The sequence below is a fragment of the Anopheles merus genome, chromosome X, assembly GCF_017562075.2.
Source record: "Anopheles merus strain MAF chromosome X, AmerM5.1, whole genome shotgun sequence".
NCBI lineage: Eukaryota > Metazoa > Arthropoda > Insecta > Diptera > Culicidae > Anopheles > Anopheles merus.
The window spans coordinates 18,793,773-18,814,288 of NC_054081.1; the positions used below are offsets into that span (position 1 = coordinate 18,793,773).

At 46.0% G+C, this 20,516-nt stretch overlaps 1 protein-coding gene across 1 annotated transcript; it reads right to left on the reverse strand.

Moving 5' to 3' along the window:
• Positions 1 to 1,027: 1,027 nt before the first annotated feature.
• On the reverse strand, positions 1,028 to 20,264 carry LOC121590218. The gene is made up of 3 exons (XM_041909694.1): positions 20,178 to 20,264; positions 1,420 to 2,472; positions 1,028 to 1,343 (listed from the first exon to the last, which is right to left on the reverse strand). Exons 1-3 carry the CDS (start codon positions 20,262 to 20,264, stop codon positions 1,098 to 1,100), a joined length of 1,386 nt encoding a protein of 461 aa, XP_041765628.1. The 3' UTR covers positions 1,028 to 1,097.
• Positions 20,265 to 20,516: the final 252 nt, after the last annotated feature.

Consider the following 20,516-nt stretch of genomic DNA (forward strand, 5'->3'; position numbering starts at 1 on the left):
GCTCCCCGGGCGGGCGTGCGGGTATGAGTTTTGTAAAAATAAAAAGGATTAACCCCACTTGGCCACACGCACACCCTGGAGCGGGACGGGAGGTTTGCAGTAAATCTGAGCCGGTCCAGCTCCGGGACTGGCAAATAAATGGCTGTCCACGTCATCGGCGTGTCGGCATCGGCGGCGGCGCTTCCAAATTAAGTGCCGAGGTTTTTGATGAAAAATGATTTCATTACTAAGGTGATTGGCTGGGCCGGGCATATCTTGCCATGCGACCACCTGAGGATGGGTTTCCGGCTTTATCGCTCCTTGTTTGATCGTTGCCAGTGCGGAAAAGTTTTGCGATTTACGATTACGGCCTAAGGGGGCTAATAAAAAAAAAAAAAACAAAAAAAAAGCGAAGGAAGCAAGAAACAAAAACAAATCCCCCATCTCCTTCCCCGAGGGCTCGAGCATTTAGATCGCTTGAATGACCAGCCGGAGCATTCTCGCCAATAAAATTACGATTTGAATTAATGTACACTGATTGATGGGTGGAGGGTGGTATTGCGGAGGCAGGAAGGAGAGAACAAAACGCTTCGGGATCGAACGTCATCATGGCATTACGTCAAAATGGCACTTCGAGAGGGAAGCATCCCTGAGGTAGGTACTAAGAAACATCCCTACTTTAAGTGCAGGCGGAGGCTCATCGCCGCATCCTTTCGCAGCGACGAACCTTTTTTTTATCAACATAAAGCATCGAATCTTATTTCGGGGCAAATAAAAACAACTCCCCTTCCTGTGCCGTGTGTCGAAGGGCCCTTGCCACGATGCTTTCGGCTTGCCGAGCACGACACGTGTTTGTTTTAGTGGGACCGCATGCAGGCTTCTAATTGCCGGTACAGCGCTTTTGGGCAAACAACATAATTTTTCTTTTTTGTGAAAAGATCTTTGGAGCACCCGTACCACATCAAGCACTCCAACAATTGACTCGGTAAATGCGTGTGTGAAGATTTCGATGTTGCGTGCTGATCACACTAGAAGCGGTGCAGTGATTTTATTGATCGAAAAAGCAACAACTTGGCATGCTAAGGGAACATTGCATTGCTGGTGCAACAACGAGGGTCTTAATTCAGCTTTTGTGTGTCGCGCAAAAACATCAGCATGGTGTAGGTTAGCTTCACAAGGCTGGCGAACGCTTCACTAGACATCTCGAACATGCCGCCGCACCGAATGCCAAGCGACTTCTGCGTCTTACTCATCATGATCAGCAGCGAGGAGCGGGCCTGCCGATAGCGGCTTGCGGTCGCCTTTGTATACTGCAGCTCCACCGGCCAGTCCAGGCTGTAGAGCAGAATTCCAATTTGTGTGTTCTGCAAGAAAAAAACAGAGTACGGATAAGGTAATAACTCATTTGCCAGTTTTGCTGTTGTAAACGATTCCCGCTACCACTTCATTGAGCCGATCGACCAGCTGACAACACCAGTAGCACTCGAGCAACATTGCAAACAGGAACCCGCTCAGAATGACACCGTACGTCGTCGTCCCGTTGGCCGAGATCATGAAGGTGCCGATGGCGAGAAATAGCGCCGCGGAGTAGAACATCACCAGGAACGTGGTCTGCAGGAACGGTTTCAACTGTCCCAGCTGCCACAGGAACGTCTCGTGCCGCCGAACCGCGCGCGCCGTGTTACGCTCAAAGGACGTCCAGCTGTCCGCTTGACCGTTCTGCCCCTTCGCCAGCAGTCGACCGTACTCCTGCGCGATGCTCGTCAGCTCATCGTACAGTCCCATCATGATCGAGTTCATGCCCGTCAGCGACACGTTGTACGCGGCGCCCCAGCGGCTCGCAAAGTCAAACGAAAGTACGTGCACCGCCACCACTATCGGCCACTGGAGCTCGGCTAGATTCGCCGGTACCTCGTACAGCTCCTGCCGGTACGTCCGCGAGAACCCCGCCACTAGCCGATCCGCCAGCCCGATCAGCTGGAAGGTGATGGCTATGTTGACGATCCGGCGATAGGACAGCCGGTGCGTATCGGGTGCCGGCTCGATGCGACCACGCTGTCTGCGCAGATACTCCATCAGCTGGCGCACGTGCGGCAGATACCAGCGCACCACCAGCATGCGGACCAGCATCATCGTCAGCACGCCGAACGTGTTGCCGTAGTGCAGGGCCTTTCCGGGCGGGCTGGACGGATCCAACAGCGCCAGATAGAACCGATCGGCCCACAGGGCGTACTGAAGCAGCTGCACCGTGCGCGACAGCAGGAACAGCGCCCGCTTCCAGCTACTCGTCCGAAACTCTTCCACCAGATGAAAGCCCGGCAGAGCGAGCAGTATCTCGTAGGGGCGGAAAAAATCACGCTCCACGTAAAGGCGCCCCAGGGCACGCCTGATGCGCGACAGCACGCCAACAGTCTGCATCGTTCGTACGCTCACGGTCAACTGAGCGCGCACTGATCGTTTGGTCGCAAAATGATACTTGATGGAAAACTTGCACTAACGGATTCGGCCAAGCCAAGGACGCAAATTAGGGCGAAGGTGTCGGGAGGGAAAGTTTTTCACCCTTCTTTGTTGAGTGTCAGTGTTAAAGGATGTGTCCCTGATTTGTTATGCTAAGTGGCGAAACTATTCCAGAACAAACTCCGACTGCTTTCGCTCGCTCGGCAAGGACGGATATGGAAACTTTGGAATAACTAATTGCCATCGCACGATGGGAAGGGTGTTTCCTTCGGCGAAAGTTTCTCTGTTTTCGACAAAAGAGCTGTATAAATTAATCATAACATGTGTCATCGATCAAGCCTGTGGTCTGTGTTTGCTTATAAAATAATAATGCTTTTTTGTTTTATTTTTTTCCATAACGCTTGGGAAATGTAAGCCGTAAGTGACAAATGCCTTGTCCAAGAAGTTTGATATTACTGGTTGTAGCTCTCCTTATTTTATGCGTCATGTTAATGCGGAAATAGCACAATTGTGCATTTCTACCCATTGGAGCAGTACTGTAGTGTACCACTCTGCACCATATTTTGTAAGAAGCTACTAAGTTCCTGCTCGGCTCGCGTTTATGGCCACCTCGAGCCGCTGCTGACTGCCACGCACACATTTAATTCAACTACTAGCGCACAAAATCAATACCGTAAATCTGATTGCCGTCTCGTTCAGTGATGGGTAATAAAACCGATACTCAAACACATGCAAACACACACACACACACCCATAGAAAGTATAAAATCAAAGATCGTAAAATCGCTGCAGCGCAAGCAACGAACCCGAATGGAAGGGTTTTTAGCTGTTTTGTGATTGCGATCTCGCCGGAAAGCGATTTTTGGAACCTGAAAAGATGGGTGAGGGAAAGAGAGTTTCTTATCTCACCTCCATTACAACTCTTTGCCGTTTACCTTCCTCCCCGCGACCTCCTACATTCAAACATTGTGTTGTACAGGACCTGAGTGTACTTGCGGCTGCACTTGTTTTCCCCGCGTGTGCTTGTTTTCCCCTCGTTTTTCGTACACCATGGATGGTGGCTTGTCGCCGCGCATACGAAATCAATTTCCCGGCCACACCCGCTTCACTGTGCCACCGAAGCGAAAGGGCCAAAATACTGTACTGCTGCTGCTGATTTTAAGTGCCCGTACGTGATTTTTGAATGGTGTGCGGGTGGTGGCAGTAGTTTCCCTCCCGTCCCGAGCAAGCGAGCATAAAAATCACTATAAACTGATTGGCAGCATAAAACTGGCGCCGTTATATTTACGTTACGTCTCCGTACCCTGAAAAGTCAAGCCCTTTCGGTGCCGAAAATTCAATCACAATCCCAGGATCCGTTCCCATCCCGGTACCCGATTTATTCGTTGCTGTTTCTAGCATCCAAAGTAATCGGTTTTGCTGCATTCGGTACAATCTTTGAACACATTGCAATGGCAGCAACCGTTGTGGAGAGGGTTGCACACACACACACACAATGCTTGTGAAAATGCACCCAAATGCTGCAATGCATTCCAAGTACCATCATAACCGGCCATATTTGCCACTTTACGGTGATTTATTTACTGTTGCCGTGTTAATTATCTACCTAATTGCAGGGAAAACGCATCGCATTGATGCGTTTGCCGCGAGCGAACAATTACTTAGAATCGGCTGCGAAGCCGCATCAATAAAATATAAAAGTAGCCAATTCACTTTCTTGACTTTTAATGCACACCGGGAAATCCCCTTCTACTTGCCTTTTTTATTTTATTTTTTACACCTCTGTTTTTCCCAAGCTATGTAATAGCATTTGCGGAGCAACAACAACAAAAAAACAGACACACACACTCCCCAGAGGTTATCGGCGGATAAAGAAAAGGATTTGTGTTTTGTGAAACAGGGAGCTGTGCAATACAGCGAATCGCAATCCCGCACCATCAATCAAATCAATCAAACTCTACCTCGAGACGCTTTCGTCTCCCTGCAGTTGCCCGCCGTTTCCCTGGGTGCCAGCATTGAATTTTTAATCCTTCACCACGGAAAAATAACGAATTCGGGTAATCGATGCTTTCTGGTTGCCTGTTTTTTTATTATTATTTCGATCCTATCCAACTGCTAATCCTTACAAAGTGCACGGATATGCGGGAAAAACCCTATTTATTTCACAACGCCAAGCGAACAGCGATAAAAGCGGAAACCCCTTTCTTAGTGCGGCACTCTTTATTGCTTTTCGTGACTTTTCTCGACTTTAGTTGGTTGAAGATTAATCATGGAGGGGTCCGGTTTAACCGAAAGAGAGAAAATATGCTGTCAATATGGTGAAGTAGAATTCACTATTTCACATTGAATAACATATATTCACAACACACAAGCAACTTCTTCTTCCCACCGTGACAGAGTGGCATCGATCGAAGTTGACAGGCCCTTTCAGCTGGGCTAATAGCGCCTTTTGTGTTTTCTTTTTTCATTTTTTTTCCTTTAAGAAACTCATGTCGCTTTGCGAATTGAAATTTGTTTGCGGCCGCAACCGCAAATAGGAATTTAAAAATAGAAAACGGCTAGATTGGTTATGAGTTTCGTTTGGTTTAATTGGAAATGTTTGACTAATTGATGGGAAACGTACGTGAAAATTGCGATGAGCAGGGGAAGGTATGAAGATAATCGATAGGTCGGATGAATGGTTTATTAGGAAATAAAGGAAAAGAGCGCGCAAGAGAAAAACACATTTTGAAACAAATTATTTGTTTTGGGTGCCGAATTACATCTGGAAGCAGCGCAAAATAGTGTGTTTGTCGTGTCGGGCCATGCTGTTAGGCGTAAGGGAATTAAGGTTTTTAGTCCTTCGAAAGGGATTGCGTTAAATTTATTTTGCAATCTTTACATTCTGAAGATATGTTGCAGTTTATAATAAATGCCTTTAGGTTCAGACAATAAGCCGTGTTAGTTTTTTCTCAACCCTTTTGCTATACGAGCTTAATAGAAGAAAAATCTATCAAACCACATTTCAAGCTGTTTTCAATTCTTTGATAATCATTTCCTATTAAATAGAATTCCGACGAAACATAGTTCACAAATCGGTTACAATAGATCGTTACAATACATCTCTTTACCACCATTATTTTCAGTTCCTTAACTAATAGAGTGCATGGTATCAACTCACAATACATTGTGTTACACTCCTCCCATCCATACCGTCCCCTGGCTGGGTTGCTTGTTTGCCGTGTCGTGTTTCCCTCCACAAACGGATTGACCAGCAGCGCAAGCACAAGGGGGCTTTTCCATGTAGCACTCGCGTACACAATAGCGTGACGTTCCGGACGACATGGTTGCCACTTTAAAATCTCCCTTTTTACGATTTTACACCAGCAAATCAATCATTTCGATTATTTCGGCAAACTGTCACAAAGCAGCGCACAATTGGCGCACAAAAATTGTGTCGGCAACTCCCTGCACGACCGCAAGTGACTCAAGAAGGGGAAGAGATTTTTTTAAAGGGGTGAAAAGCGTACGCACGTAAAAAGAGGGGTACGGCCATAGCATATCGCTACGGTACAAAAGGCAGCTTCCAAAGTAGCTCTAAAGCCTCTAAAGCTGAAGGTAGCAAATGGTGGTTCATTATGTTGCCAATGCCTCGCGCGTTTCGCTTTTCCGTCGTTTTTTTTTTTTTAAGTCACGGACAGCAGCTCTCAGTTTTCTGTTGATCTCTCCGCTCTATTGTGGCCGCCCCTTAGAGCAAACCGTGGCAACCCTTTTTCGTTTTTTGTTCTACCATACATCTAACAAAATCCTTATTTTATTTTATCACTTTCCAGCCCGTTGATGGGACAAAGAACGAAGGAGAGGGAGCGGAATGCACTTTGGACAATGTTTGAAAATCGATCGGATGACAAATGATTTGTTTGAAAAATATTTATGACAGCAGGATGCACTAGCTGTACAACGCATTGACGAACTGCGCTTATAACGCCGTTTTAAAGCGATTTGAGAAGCGAGCAAGGGTTGCTAACGAGACGCACTGCCGCGAACAAATAACCACCAACCACTTAACGACACTTGTAGATTAAATATTAAATTTATTAAAATTCCCCCCTTCCCAAACTGTAACAGCATTGAGACGAACGACGAACGGAATCCATCCCGTGATGTGATGCATTGGGAAAAATAATTTCTCATGCCTCCAAAAAAACTGATTACCAAAGAAACCTGGTATCTTCTTTCATACACAGACAAATAAAAATTGTGGCGTCTTTTTTACTTTTCTTTTTGCAAGCTTGAAACGAAGCCTTCGGGGTTGCGAGCGCTAAATGGGGTTTTTACGAACGACCCCACAGGCCTTGGAAAGCCCCCGTAGGCGTCTGCTCGGCACTCAAGCGCACGCAGAACAGTCTTCCAGGTTTTGCGGCGGGGCCATATGCCAGGTTTGCCAACCAACGCTGATGGGAAACTAATCCCTACGCTAGCTGCCAGTTTCGCGGAGTCCGGATCAAACGCAGCAACGCAATCGGTTTTAAGAGCGAACGCCGGAGGATATTAGAGTTATTAAAAATTGCCTTTCCTTCCTGCCCTTTCCTCCCCCGAGGGCCGCTGGCGCCGGTATCAGCGTTTAGTGCGTGTTTTATAGCTTCTTTCGGGCGCGGTGGCCCTCGCCAAGAAAAAGGATTGAGCAATGAAACAGGATTACTGTTTCACAAACGCTCTTCCCCCATCTTCCTGAACAAAGTAAAAAGAAAATATGGCCGCTCGTGAAATGTAATTCTGCGTGAGATGAAAAGCTGGATTTCAATTCTCGCGGTGTAGAGTGTGTTTTTGGCGCATCTCTTTACACGGGCCTAGCGTGTATCTCTGCAGATGCAGAAAGGCCCACGTGATACGCTATAAAATTTAATTAAATTTTCCCTAAGCGCGTCACTAAGAAACCTTCTGCTATCGGTTGGGCCGGAAATTATGACACCAAATGAGGCTCAAACGCGTTGTTCGATGAGCTGGTTGTATAAGGGTATTTCGTACTTATTTGCGGTACGATGGCTATATTTTTAACGATCGGTCTGGAAAAAGGGTTGATGGGTGGGTATTATTAATAATTTTCACCACATCCACCTCAGTATGATTCAATTGCACCGAGCAGTGACAAAGAGAGAGAGAGAGAGAGAGAGAGAGAGAGAGAGAGAAAGAGAGCGAGAGAGAGAAATAAGACAGCCCAAAACATTACTACTTTTTAATGTTCCTCGCTGGGCGCATTATTCCTTTGCATTCCGTCCCATTTGATTTCTTGGTTTTGTTGGCAAATGGACGCCGCTTCTGGCGTGGTATCTTCATCTTAGGCGACCAGACGGGCCGTGTAATCTAAAGAATGCTTACCATGGAGTCCCTCTCAAGGCCGTGTTGCTCCTTGTCCGGCTGTCAAGCAGGGCTCAATTATCACACACAGAGACGTCCCGAGCATGTTGCCTTATTCTTCAAGAAATTCCAAGGAGCGAATGTCTGTCATTTCGGACAATAAGCGTCCACAAAATTGAAGCATTATGGACATTACAGTTCAGGCTTTGTAAAAAGTCAAGGCTTTCTATCCTTTTTATGGTACTATACCGTGCAGTCATTATCGGGCTGGCCTGGAAAACGTTGACAGGAACACCCAGAAAGCCGCACAGCCGATCGTTCTCGATCGGGCGTGTATAATTTTATTGGGTGCGCATTGCACAGCGCCCATACCCGTTCAAGGTTTTTCTACGACCCTGCTTGCGTTATAAATCTATTATCGCTCGCTGCAACCGAAACCCATTGGCCGGCAAAACATTTGCCTTAAAATTGACCGACAAACAAGCACCAGATGCCGCCTCATTTCCGCCTTGCTTTACACTCCTTCGCGGTCCAAGTTGTGACAACTTGTTTGGCCTGATCTGGCGTGACTTTCGCACTCTCCGGGAGAGGTTCCCTGGGACACTGTTCTCTACCCTGTTTCGACACGGTTACCCCATTTAGAGGTATCCCGGTGTGACCTTGCCGGATCATCCAAAGAGCCGATAGGCTACTGCTGCTGCTGCTGCTAATAAATATGTCGGCGACAGGATGGTCTTTCTTGCTCCGTCGACCACCCTGACGGGCCGGGCATGCTTGCCGCTTTTTGTAAAGAGGTTGTGTGGTGCGACAAACGCACCAATGTGGCACAATATGCAACACATACTGTGCCATAGTAATCTAGGATGTGTGTTGCTACCTGAGCACGTTTCGGAACCGAGAATGATAAGTGGCCAACCACTGAACGAATCTCCGGGTGCCCAGGGTCTGTGTTTATCTGTTTTGTGCTGTGTGTTTCTTTATTTTATTTTTGTGTATGCTGCATTCGGTTGTAGGGAGAAACAAACACACACACACAGGCGTCGCCAGGGTTTTGACCACCGGCGAAGAAGAAAGGAGGAGCGCCCTAGGGGGTCGTCCACAACCAAAAATCACAGACAACCAAAAGTCAAATTGACACCCAATCGCATCGCACAAAGCTGCTCCATTGCCTCGCGTGTTATTTTAGGCTGATTAGAAATTCATTGGCAATCAAGTACATCACTACTAGTGGAAGTTTACCCTCTACATACCATCACTCCCACTCCTCTCTACCAACGGCTAAAAAGAAAGAGGTAGCATAAATTATCAGCAGATCACACCGCCACTTTGATTGATGGGCTTTTCCGAGCGCTCTGTTCGCGCCTGTCCGAAAAATTGCGGTCTTCAAGAGTGGTTCAGGGAGAGAAGATACGTGAGGAAACCTCATGATACCCGAGAGATTGATGATATCTTCAGCGCCATCCCATGATAAAACGTGATCCTGAGTGTGTGTGCACGCGCCCCCGAAGGCAGATGAGATTGGCGGGCGGCGTTCATATGCAAATCTACGGGCAGTGGCGGAGGAATCCATCATTCGCTACTATCAGGACACCCGAGTGAAACGATTCCTGCCCAAAAGACACGTCTCGACCTCCCGCAAATCACCTCCTTAAGAAGTACTGGAAGAGCGAGAGAGCGGAAGAGACTTGACATTGCGTTTCTGCTGACGACGAACCTTCCCGGGGGAGCGCATACGAAGAAACAAATTAAACCGAGTAAACGCCTTCTAGTAGGAAAGGTTCGATTCCAATCAATGCGTTACCAACCCCTTCCTACGTGTTGTTCCCACTTGTTCTATGAAACCGAAAAGCAACACAAAAAATCCTAAACGAGACACACAATCGATCTCGTTTTACATTCCTATTCGAGCAAGCTGCCTTGGAACGTATCGAAACGCGCGCCCGACCTCCGCACACTGGTGCCGGTTGGTTTTGATTGACAGCGAAACCACTCCCTGCGTTTCGTGTAATGATCCGCAATCGGTTTGGCAGCGTCCGCGCAATTCATAAATCAACGTGTAAAATCAGGGTGACATTTACATGTAACTCAATACCTCGCTACCACGGGGCTAGAACCCTTGTTGTATTTTTTTTTTACTTTTCCTGAGTTACAAGGATGAAAAAGGGGATTTGTATATTAATATTGAGATGTAGGACGTACTTGACGAACGTGTCAGGTCAAATGGTTGTGTGACACAAGGGTTTTGTTTCTTCTTGTCTTGTCATCTACTTGCACTTGCTCCTGCCAATAAAACCTGTAACATTAGTGTTTGAAAACTGTTTTTTTTTTGTAAAGCAAATGTTACAATACAAACGCTCGAAAGCTCAGACAAATTTCATTTAAATGCGCCTTACTAATTTCTCCACCGAAAAGTTATGAAGAGGTCCATTCTGCAACACCCCTGACTGTTGCGTGGCGTAATGTTTCACCGCACTAATCTCGGTCGAAACAGGATCACATTAAGCCAAGGGGAAGCTGGCCGCACGAAATAGGATAGTGTGCATTTATGTTTCAGCTAGCTGGCCAAGCTTGAGTTACAAAATATTATTACATCATGGCACTGGTTCAATAAATATCCCCAGTTGGAAACTTTTTAGCATCATCCCAGGAAGTAATAGAACTGTCAGCAGTTTACTATCTCAGCACTCGTTTCCAATCTGATTGTTTGTGAATGGGAACTAGTTTTATATTGTTTCTGTGTTTTCTCTCTAGAAACTTGTTTTAATTTTCCCCACAGGTTCATGGGGAAAGAATGAGGGGGAGCAGGAACATTGAGCATACAAAAGGGACTAAACGATCCCTCTGCATGTCCCCGGATGTCAGAGTGGAGACCAGTGTTCCACGGACCGTGCTTGTTTCCTTACGCGTGACTAAACAGAAACGAGATTACAAACGTTACTTGTCATGCTCGGTTAATGCTCCAACAGTTTTGTGGAGTTGTCCCAGAGGACTTTCAGCAAAGCAAAAAAAAAGGATTCATTCGCTTCGCGCAAGATAGTAACGCAAAGCAACAGTCGTACGAGAGACAAAACCCAAAACAACCAAGCAACGATGTCCACCATGTAAACATTTAGCAAAACTGCTACCGATTCTGTGTTGAGTAATTTCCCCAGAACGTAACAGGATACAAGCAACGTAAAAAAATAAAACGGATACGTTGCCAAGTCTCCATTGCCGCGGTGAATAAACAAGTAAACTCTTTGTAAAAGTGCAACAGACGAACGGGTGCCCGCGTTTCGCATATGTGGCTGCTTTCGCGACATGTGCATGTGTGTGCAGTCGAAGCGCGTACACAAGGATACAGTTCTCGGTCCCTATTTCCACTGTCCCTTCGGCAAGTGCGATTTCCATGAGTGCGGGCACGGTTTCGACGTAATTCATTTTCATCTGCAGTCAAATGGTATTTAAGTTAATTGAAATTAATGTCATCGTAGGTCGGGTGTGCTTGGATCTTTTCCCGTGCGTGGTGCAACTGTCCATGTCCTTTTAGCCACTGGTCAAGTTCATTATGGAACAAACAGAAAAAGCAGGAACACCCAAAAAAATCGTGTTAAGGGAAATTCGAGGGAGGAACTGAAACATACACACACAGAAGATAAACATCCTCAGCAACAGGCTCGGTTTTGAGAACGGGGACGCACGAGTAAGCACACTCTTCTCGTCACTTCTGTTTTGCTTTGCCTCGGAAAAAGGGAAGAAGACGAAACAAAAGAAAAAGAAAAAACATGCTACAATTCATTCATGCTGCACGGATGGTCAAGCGTGATGAAATTTGGTTTGATTCCTTTTTCTACCGTGCCGTTGTATTGGACGTCTCTGTTTATTGCTGTTGGGTCGCTCTTTTCTTTCTTCCATTTAAGTTTAAATTCATTTGCGAATGGATTTATTTTTTCTTTCTGTGTGCTTGCAGAAGCGAGAAAAAGGCAAATCACATCCTTTCTTTTTATTTTTTTATTTTTGTGTTTGTACCCCATCCTCGATAATAGCTTTGCAGCATTGCAATGAATTATTGAGCGGCTGCGGAAAGCGTAGTTGACCATTTTCCCGCAACCCGTAGTTGAATTTACACTCCACCAGGAAACTGGCGTAAATCACTTTCGGCACGGTAGCTCGAGTGTCGAGTTGCTGTAAAATTTGAATATTTAAATCATGTACAATTTGTCCATTTCAGTAATGGGACAATTTCTTTAAATCATGCCTAGTTTTTTTATTATTTTTAAACCCATAAAAATTTATTTTTATTTTGCGATCGGCGTTCGAAAAAAATCACTGGTGCGTTCATTAAGTTAATTTTGGTACCGTTTTACAATTGACGTTCCCGTTCGAGTAACCCGTCGGCAGATTCGAGTCGATAAAGCAAAAATCGGTACCATATTCTTCGAACGGGAAGGTGCATTTGAGAGATATTCTGCAGTCAGCTCAAGAAATCAAGCTCAGAAGCTCGAACAAAGAACATAATACCAATTTTTCTCATGTTTGACTCGAGTACTTCCGACGGAATCGAATGTCATTCGAGCAATATAATAAGCCTGGTATTTTATTGAAACTTCTTTTTTTGTTTTCTTGTGCCTTCTTGCCTCGGCACCAACTTGTATACATCTCTATATACAAAATCTACAAACAAAACGAACTATTGGGCTACATTGTTGATTTTATAAGAAGTACGAACGTACAATCCCGGTCACGGCATCAACGCCATATTAACGCGATTTAGTAATGGGTAAATTTTGAGGCCGCTATGAACAGTACAGTCATCGAAGCGGGGGGCTAGCAAACGACTTCCGTGGTACGATACTCTACCGGTCTCTCGAATTTCTTGGCTTCGCGGATGACATCGAATGGATTGAGAATCCATGCAACTAAGACGATGTACCTGCATGCCGGAAGTTCAGTCCGTGATAGCGCCCAATAGGGATGCAGTGTATTATTTGACGGCGACAATCTCGAGGTAGTAAAGGAGTTCTCTTATCTTGGGACGGTCGTTTCTTCCGATGACGACACCAGCAGCGAAATCCGGAGACGCATTGTGCAGGGGAATTCAGGAGACTTCCCCCGCACAGCCCACACGAAACATTGATTCGCCTGGTGGTCCTCTATGGTGAACACGAATCCTGGACTACGAATCCTGGAGCGACGCATCCTCCGGACCATCTTTGGCAGTGTGTTCGAGCATGGAGCGTGGAGGAGAAGAATGGACCACGAGCTTGCTGAGCTGTACGGCGAACCGACCATCCTGACGGAGGCTAAGGCTGGCAGGATAAGATGACTGGGACATGCTATGAGGATGTCAGACTCATGCCCCACCAAGAACCGATCCCCAGTTTGGCATAAGGCGCAGGGAAGCACAGCGATCTCGATGGCTAGATCAGGTGAAGCGAGACCTGTCGGAAATTGGGTGTCTACATGGATGAGAGGCTGCAGCCAGGGACCGAGCATCCTAGAGAATGATTGTTGACCGGACCATGGTCTCTATCGTAAGCAAGACATCAAGAGAGAGATAGAGAGCGTGAGAGAGAGAGAGAGAGAGAGAGAGAGAGAGAGGGGGGGGGGGGGGGGAGGGAGAGAGAGATTTGGTAAAAATGCGGAGTCGACTTCGTTCTGACTCCGAAAATTTCGAACCAGGAAAGTAGGTCCGTCCAGCACTGGGGCCCTTTCCGTTTTAAGTTCGTAGGCTGACATTTTTTAGCCGGTCAGCTGTTTGCATAGTATAGCAGTTTTCGTGCAGCTATCTAAGTGGGTATAATACACAGGTGGGCTTATCAAAAGGTGTATTTATTTATGTATTTTTTCTGCTTCTGAATGAAGATTTTAAGAGTGTTATGTGTTTTTGTCAAGCTTTTAGCCTATTTGAACAAAAGTTTTTATCCGTTCTGTCAAAAAGTGGTGTTCAAATTTGGTTATAAAAACATGCTTCGAGACCATCTGAACTACATACACTTTGATTCTAGATTCCATCACCAAGTCTCTTTTAATGTACCTCGCAATAAATGAAAACACCACCTTGTTTACTATTTTTTTCGATCAGGTGCTCGAATCTAATTCTAGCATTGAGGCTGAAATAATCAGGACCCATTATCAGGAGTGCTCCGGAATCGTCCGGAGCCTTCAGAAGTCTTGCGGAGTCGGAGTCATCCAGAGTCGGAGACGGCCGGAATAGGAGTCAAGTGGAATCGACTAGAGACGGTCGATGTAGGGACTGGAGACGGCCAATTTTGCAGAAGTTGGAATCGGACCAACAATAACCGGGGTCGAATCGGAGTCGTGAGTGCGCTCCAGTGAGCACATCACAAATTTTAACTAACAAAAATGATAGAAAGGGTTGAATATGAGGTAAAATGCAAAACTTATCTCAAGATTTTAAAACCAGTTATCAATGAGCTACCTTGATGACTTGATATTAAAAACAACATGAAACGAATGAATAGCATAAAGCATTAACAACAAATCCGATAAACGAGTTACAACAATTACTCCATAAGATAAAAAAATACAAATCCGCACACACAAACATGAATGGCCATACCAAGCCCAGCTGCCTGCTAACACCCTCTAACTTCGCTTATGTTTCTTCAAGCCGTGACCCAACGAGCCAAACTTCCAAACAAGATTAAACGGTGAATTATGAGACCACGTCGTGTGTAGCAAAATCACTCCGAACTAACGCACACACATATGTACTTACTTCACCACGTAAACACGCCAGCATAAATAAAACATCGCGCTTTGCATAATCGCAATCCCGGCTCGAAACAATGTGAGCAAATTGTGAATTCACCACGTACCGTCATGGGGCTTCCATCTCTCGTTCTCTTTCTACCAGTCGAAAAATATTTTCACAACGATAAATCCCTTCGCCTCAGCGGTCTCCACAACACCTTGCCCGTGTTTTTGAGCTGAGCACATTGTTGCAATTTGGGGCCAGTACAGGAGGCGCACATTGCACACCAAAATCGGACAAATTGCCACTTTGTTTGGCACCGAAGTCCATCAACTGCTTACGCCGAGCGGTTTGCTTGACATCGCCCTGCGTTTCCCGATACCGGATTGCGTCAATAAAAGCACCGCACTTTGACGCCTTTGGCCGGCGCCCTTCCACGCTTTTTGTCACTTTAACGACTTTCAGTCACTCATCAATCGCGGAAATCAATCATCAGCTTCCATTATTGCAGAAAAGTGAGCACCGTTGTAATTCCGGGGATGCGACGTGAGGATGCTGTAATGCTGTTAACGTCCCTACCTCCCCCGCGTATTACCACCCACTTGAGCGCGGATGTAACGTACACATAGGCGTTATGGGCAATTCATTTCACGAGGGGCGCTGCATGATGGAATGATAACAAAAATGATTTAAACACTCTCCCAATTTGTTGTACACGGGGATCAGCCGCCACACACGGAAACACACCGGCCTTACAACATTTACATCTGTTCCTTCCCTCGTTGCGCTTCCCTTTCCTAGCCAGCTCTCCCCAGGATGAGCCTGTTTGAAGTCTCCACCTCGCCAACACAAAGCGGCGCAATATATTCCGTGTTTTAATTTCATTTAAAAACGCATTAAAATGCATCACCCCGGGATTGACCGTATCCGTTTCCACAGAGCACATACACACTCTCTCCCTCCCGCTTTTCACCCCTTTTCTCTCTCGTTTCGCACTTTGGACACACGCCATAACTTCAACACCCAGTGTTCGGGATGTACTTTTTGAGGCGGCCTGTCAAGTGCAGAATTGCCCTTGTGTGATGGGAGTGTACTTACTTTGCCTCTCCCTCTTGCTATGCAATGCCAAAGTAAATGCTGTTTGCCATCTTTCAACGCTCGGCTCAACAAAGCCTCGTTCGAAGCTTGTTGCTTGGGCGCCAAAAAGGAAGCCTGTTCGAAAGGAAACCCTTTCACTGAGCGTACTTCCACGCGTGGGATGGCGGAGATGGCAAGTGCAGAAAATGCATTTTCCTAATATCGCCCAAAGTGGTTTTTCCTCGACACACAGCCACACAAACACTTGTGGTGTCAAGGAAGCGGCACGGATAACCCATTCCGCCACCCCATATTTACGTCATCAAAGAACGAGCGCCGGCTTGCGATTAAATTTTACACAACAGGATGTAAAAAGGACAAAGAGTGGAACGAAGTGGGGGTGGAGGAGAAAGAGAATGGTCAGTGAATGGACAATATTATAATTTTGTCCGGTAATAAATCACAATGTCGCACGGTCCATCAGCGCACCCCATCTGCACGCATACACACACACACACACACACACACACACACACACTCACGAAAATAGACTTGTGGAGATGAATCCGTTTCCCTTTCCTAGTTAACTCTTGGCTCGGATTGCTTGCCGTTAGCTTGCCCGTTTAGGGATCCTTGAAGTGGTAGTGCGAATCGACGACTCATCTTTCCCAAATTCACCCCATGCTTCTCCCCACCCCTCATCCTCTGTTAACGTATCATGTAGGAACAGGCGCACATGTGTGTGTCTTTTGCAGAGATGCCGCGGCACTGATAAAGCGCCCGAGCGACTCCACCATCTGTGCTCCCTCGGTCGTGTTCGAGATGCAATCGACGCACTGGCATGATGGATGGTGAGCGTTTTTGAGCCGGCGAAGGTGTGTATGTATGTGTATGTGTGTATGTTCTCACTTAGGGTGGTCATCTTAGCACCCACTGGCTACTTTGTAACACGCTCCACAACTCTGCTCGGCTAGGTGGCGGTTACTTAGGCGTCATGCAGATGAGTGTCGTGTTGTTGCTGTTGTTGGTGGAGTTTTGTGCTGCTGCATCCTCGGCTAGGCAAGATTAATTTCTCCTTCCTCGTCCTCGATGTCACAATGCACACAGAGGAGCAACATTAGTCATTCGTGCGTACGAGCAGCACGCCTGAAAGGTAGGCAAACCCGCACCACCCCGGTAAGGAGCATCTAAGAGCGCGGTTCGGCGCTGCATTTTGCTCAAGCATACACCGGTGGCGGCACGCCCAGAGGCGTAAGGATTAAATTCTGGGAAAATTGGATAACTGTTCCCGCTTTTTGTTGCCGTTCACTGGGCATACTGGGAAGACATAAATCTCAATAAATACAAAACTGTCGATAGCAGTTATTCGTACAGCGTTGCCGGCAGTTACGACTACCCCTCTATTACGGGCATGCGGGCATCCTCCCTGCCACCGTATGTATTTGTTCCTATGTATTTGTGTGTTTGTGTATGTGAGTGTGTGTTGCTTCCTAGACTGACCGGCACGTCTCGGTAAAGCTGGAATCCGTTCGAACATTGTAGTGGACAGTCGACAACACTGGTGCTGACATTGTACCGTACGAAAGGGTCGTGTTTGTACGAGGCGCTCAGTGACATGATGGATGTTGCACCTGGGGAAAGGTTAGCGTCGGAGGACTTAGTTGTTATCTACCTTTGTTTGGGGTGGCCACTTCTTTGAATACTTTGTTTAGAATTTTACGTTTGTTTTTTTGTGAGTCTGTTGGAGGAGTAAACGTATCGGCACACGCCTTATGTGATGGAGTGTCACCATTTAAAAGCTCTGAACTAGAAGCATTTTTTAATTGATGCTCATCTTCAGCAAGTGCAAAATGCAAAACACAAAGACTTGCACTTCTTTATCCACTCTGAGTCTGGTTAGAGGTGAAAATATCGATGGGGGATTTAAAAAAAAAATATCACTCAACACATTCCTGTGCCTCATTCCCGATTGCTGCTGACATGCCAGCGGAATTTACCGCCAATGAGCAAATTAAAAAAATTGTACAATCCCTAAACTCACTCACCCCGTTCCCACTAACCTTTCCCCTGACATGCTCCGTTGTAATGGAATGGAGCTGAACCATGCCGAGGATGAAGAACTGGCCAAAGCGAACCAGAAACTGGGCGACCGGGAGTAAATGGATCCGTGAAAGATTAATTAAGCTGTTTAGCGATGCATAAATGACCATACCATACCGCAAACTCTGGCACTTTTCAGCCTCGCGACCCGCTCCCACCGTTTCGCATGCAACACTGTACGAAGCGTTGTGATGATGCCACGTCCGTTTCAGTCCGTTTCATGTGTTCGCCGCAGCGCAGCACACAAACTTCCAAATCTATGAGAGGAATGGCGGAGAGCAGCGGTCCGAAAAGAAACAGTGTGGACGAGTGTGGACATCCCTTTATGAACAATTACCCCGTCAAAATGAGCGAAAGGCTGAGCAGATGAGTGATTTTTTACCTTTATCTCGTTACCCGATCCCCTGTTTTGTGTGTTGCGCCGCTTTCAAGGACGTGTAGGTTGAAGTATCCTATACATATACTAACCACCAATCATCGTATCCCTCTTTCTCTCTGCTTGCCATTTCCTTTACAAGGTATTGTCTCACATGTAGAAGAAGGGTGCTTGCGTCCCCGGGCAAAGCGGAAGGTGAAAGATCAAAGGATTTCTGTTAACCATTAACAGCATCAGCAGCAGCAGAAGCATCAAGCGACGAACACGCGTTGAACATACATTTATCCAAGCAGCCGTGACCTTTCCGCTTCTTCCTCGGCCTCTTCCTCGCCGTCATAGTAATGCCCGGATGGCAATGATCCAACGCGCCATCGGCTGCCACGGGTTACCACAAGATGGATGTGTGTGTGGGTGGGTGGATTGCACTTGATAACCCTCGTTCCGCTGTGCGAAACTGACCACGTGATGCACGATGGCATCATGTGTCATATGTGGTAGGTTTTAGCATAACCACTTCAACCGCGCAACATACACTCGTGCTCCACACCCTCGTTGCACTGTACTCTTCATAATCATTAGCCTTCTGTCGGATGGGCAGGAAACACACACCCCCGGTTGTCCATTGTGTGCAGGATTTTTACGTTTGATTGCATGATGTGGACGGAACTCAGGGAAAGGAAGTGAAGGAAGTGGGAAAAAAATCACAGAACAATCTCATCTAAAGAGAGGTAGCAAAAAGATGAATTCAATTAAAAATGTAATGCTCATCCAAGACGAGTCCCGCTGATGACCTGCTGTAGTTAGTAGGAGTGGAAATGATGAAAACCGTTTAATGTTTGTGTCAGTTTTGGCCATAGTAATCAAAGAGGAAGTGTAATATATTGTAGAGGATTTGTGAGTCCGCGTTTTATACATTTTAATCGACGCATTGGCTTTACAGTATTCTAGTTTACTCACGGATTAAATCCAAGCGGAAAGAAATTCTCAAGGAAATAGATTCAATTTTGCAAAAATATCCACTCTTTTTGCCAGCGCATGCAATCAAACAAAGTATTTTCTAAGGGTGTGAGAGTACACAAATATGCCAGCTCAAGTACATAAAAATCAAAATGAAAATCATCTTCAATCTCCAGAATTCAAGTAACTTCGCAAACGCGCCGTACGTTAGAATCGAAATTTAAATGCGAAATAATCATAAACGCCTCGACCCGTTTAGATGCAATGAAAAGAGGGCAAAACAAGATTGCAATCACACTTCCAATTTACTCGTTACACTTGCTTCTCATCGTTATCCCTTTCTTCGCTATCCACTGTTTGGTGTCGTAAAAGTGAACCCTACCCTACAAGTGCTGGAAGCAAACATTCAAATTTCGACTCAATTTCTTGCGTTCTCCCTGGTTTGAGGCGCAACACACCAAAATCGTTATCGGTCAAGTACTACCCCAACCAACGTCCCTGGCTAGTCTGCTCCAAATGTAAATTGAACTGGGGCTTTCGCCCACAGCTTGGAAAGTTATCTACACTCCACAAAATTGCATCCTGATTGAAGGATGCCTCCACCCTTTCTGTCGCAACTACTACGCCGGTTAAAGCTGCGTACTGCAAAGCCTACCGTGCAACCCGCTTCCCGCCTACGGCTAAGCGGCACATACACTTTTACGATTACGGCTGATCCCAGATGTCCATTTTTTGGTGCTGGTAGGCAGAAAAACAGATCCCAACAGCTAGGCAACATTACATTGCGTTGGTGCGCCCAATATCCTGCAGGGCGTGTTTATTGTGGCTGGGAGCGGATACTGAAGAAGAGCAACAACATCAATGAAAATCAAATAAAATTGGAAACGAAACAGAGCCAGAAGAGCGGCCCATACGCAACAAAAGACATACTTTGAGTTCAGGTGCTTTTACTATCTTTGTTCGTAAGTGAGACTGTTCACTTCCGTTATTTTTATTTACTAGCAGACATAAGTCTGATTGGTAAACACGTACATACATACACGCACACACATACACGTTCTTAATGGTCAAATCAATGTCAATTACGCTGTCCAAAACGAGCGAAATACTGACAAAGGGAAAGTAAATAGGCTCTAATCCCTATTCCATTCGTGCTGAAGCAGAGAACCCATCACAAATTCCTAAATGTCACCTTACCGGCACGATGTTGATGTGATGTTTGATACCAGAAGAGGATAACGAAGCTCCACTACTAAGAACCTCCATGTCGCAACATCCCTCCATGTCGTATAAGGTGTGAGAAAAATGAGTTCGATAAAGATGATTCGATTAAACGCAACGCATTGAAATGATTCTCGAGGAGGAGGATACAAAATAGTACACTTGTTTACTGTGTGCACCGGACGGCATTACCTTGTCTTAATCATTCTCCTACCTAACCCTCACCCAAGCAATGGAACATTACTTTTACGATTACACAATGGAGTATTTAAAAGCGTCCAATACAAATTGTCTTGTCAAAATCCTTTTACGTTT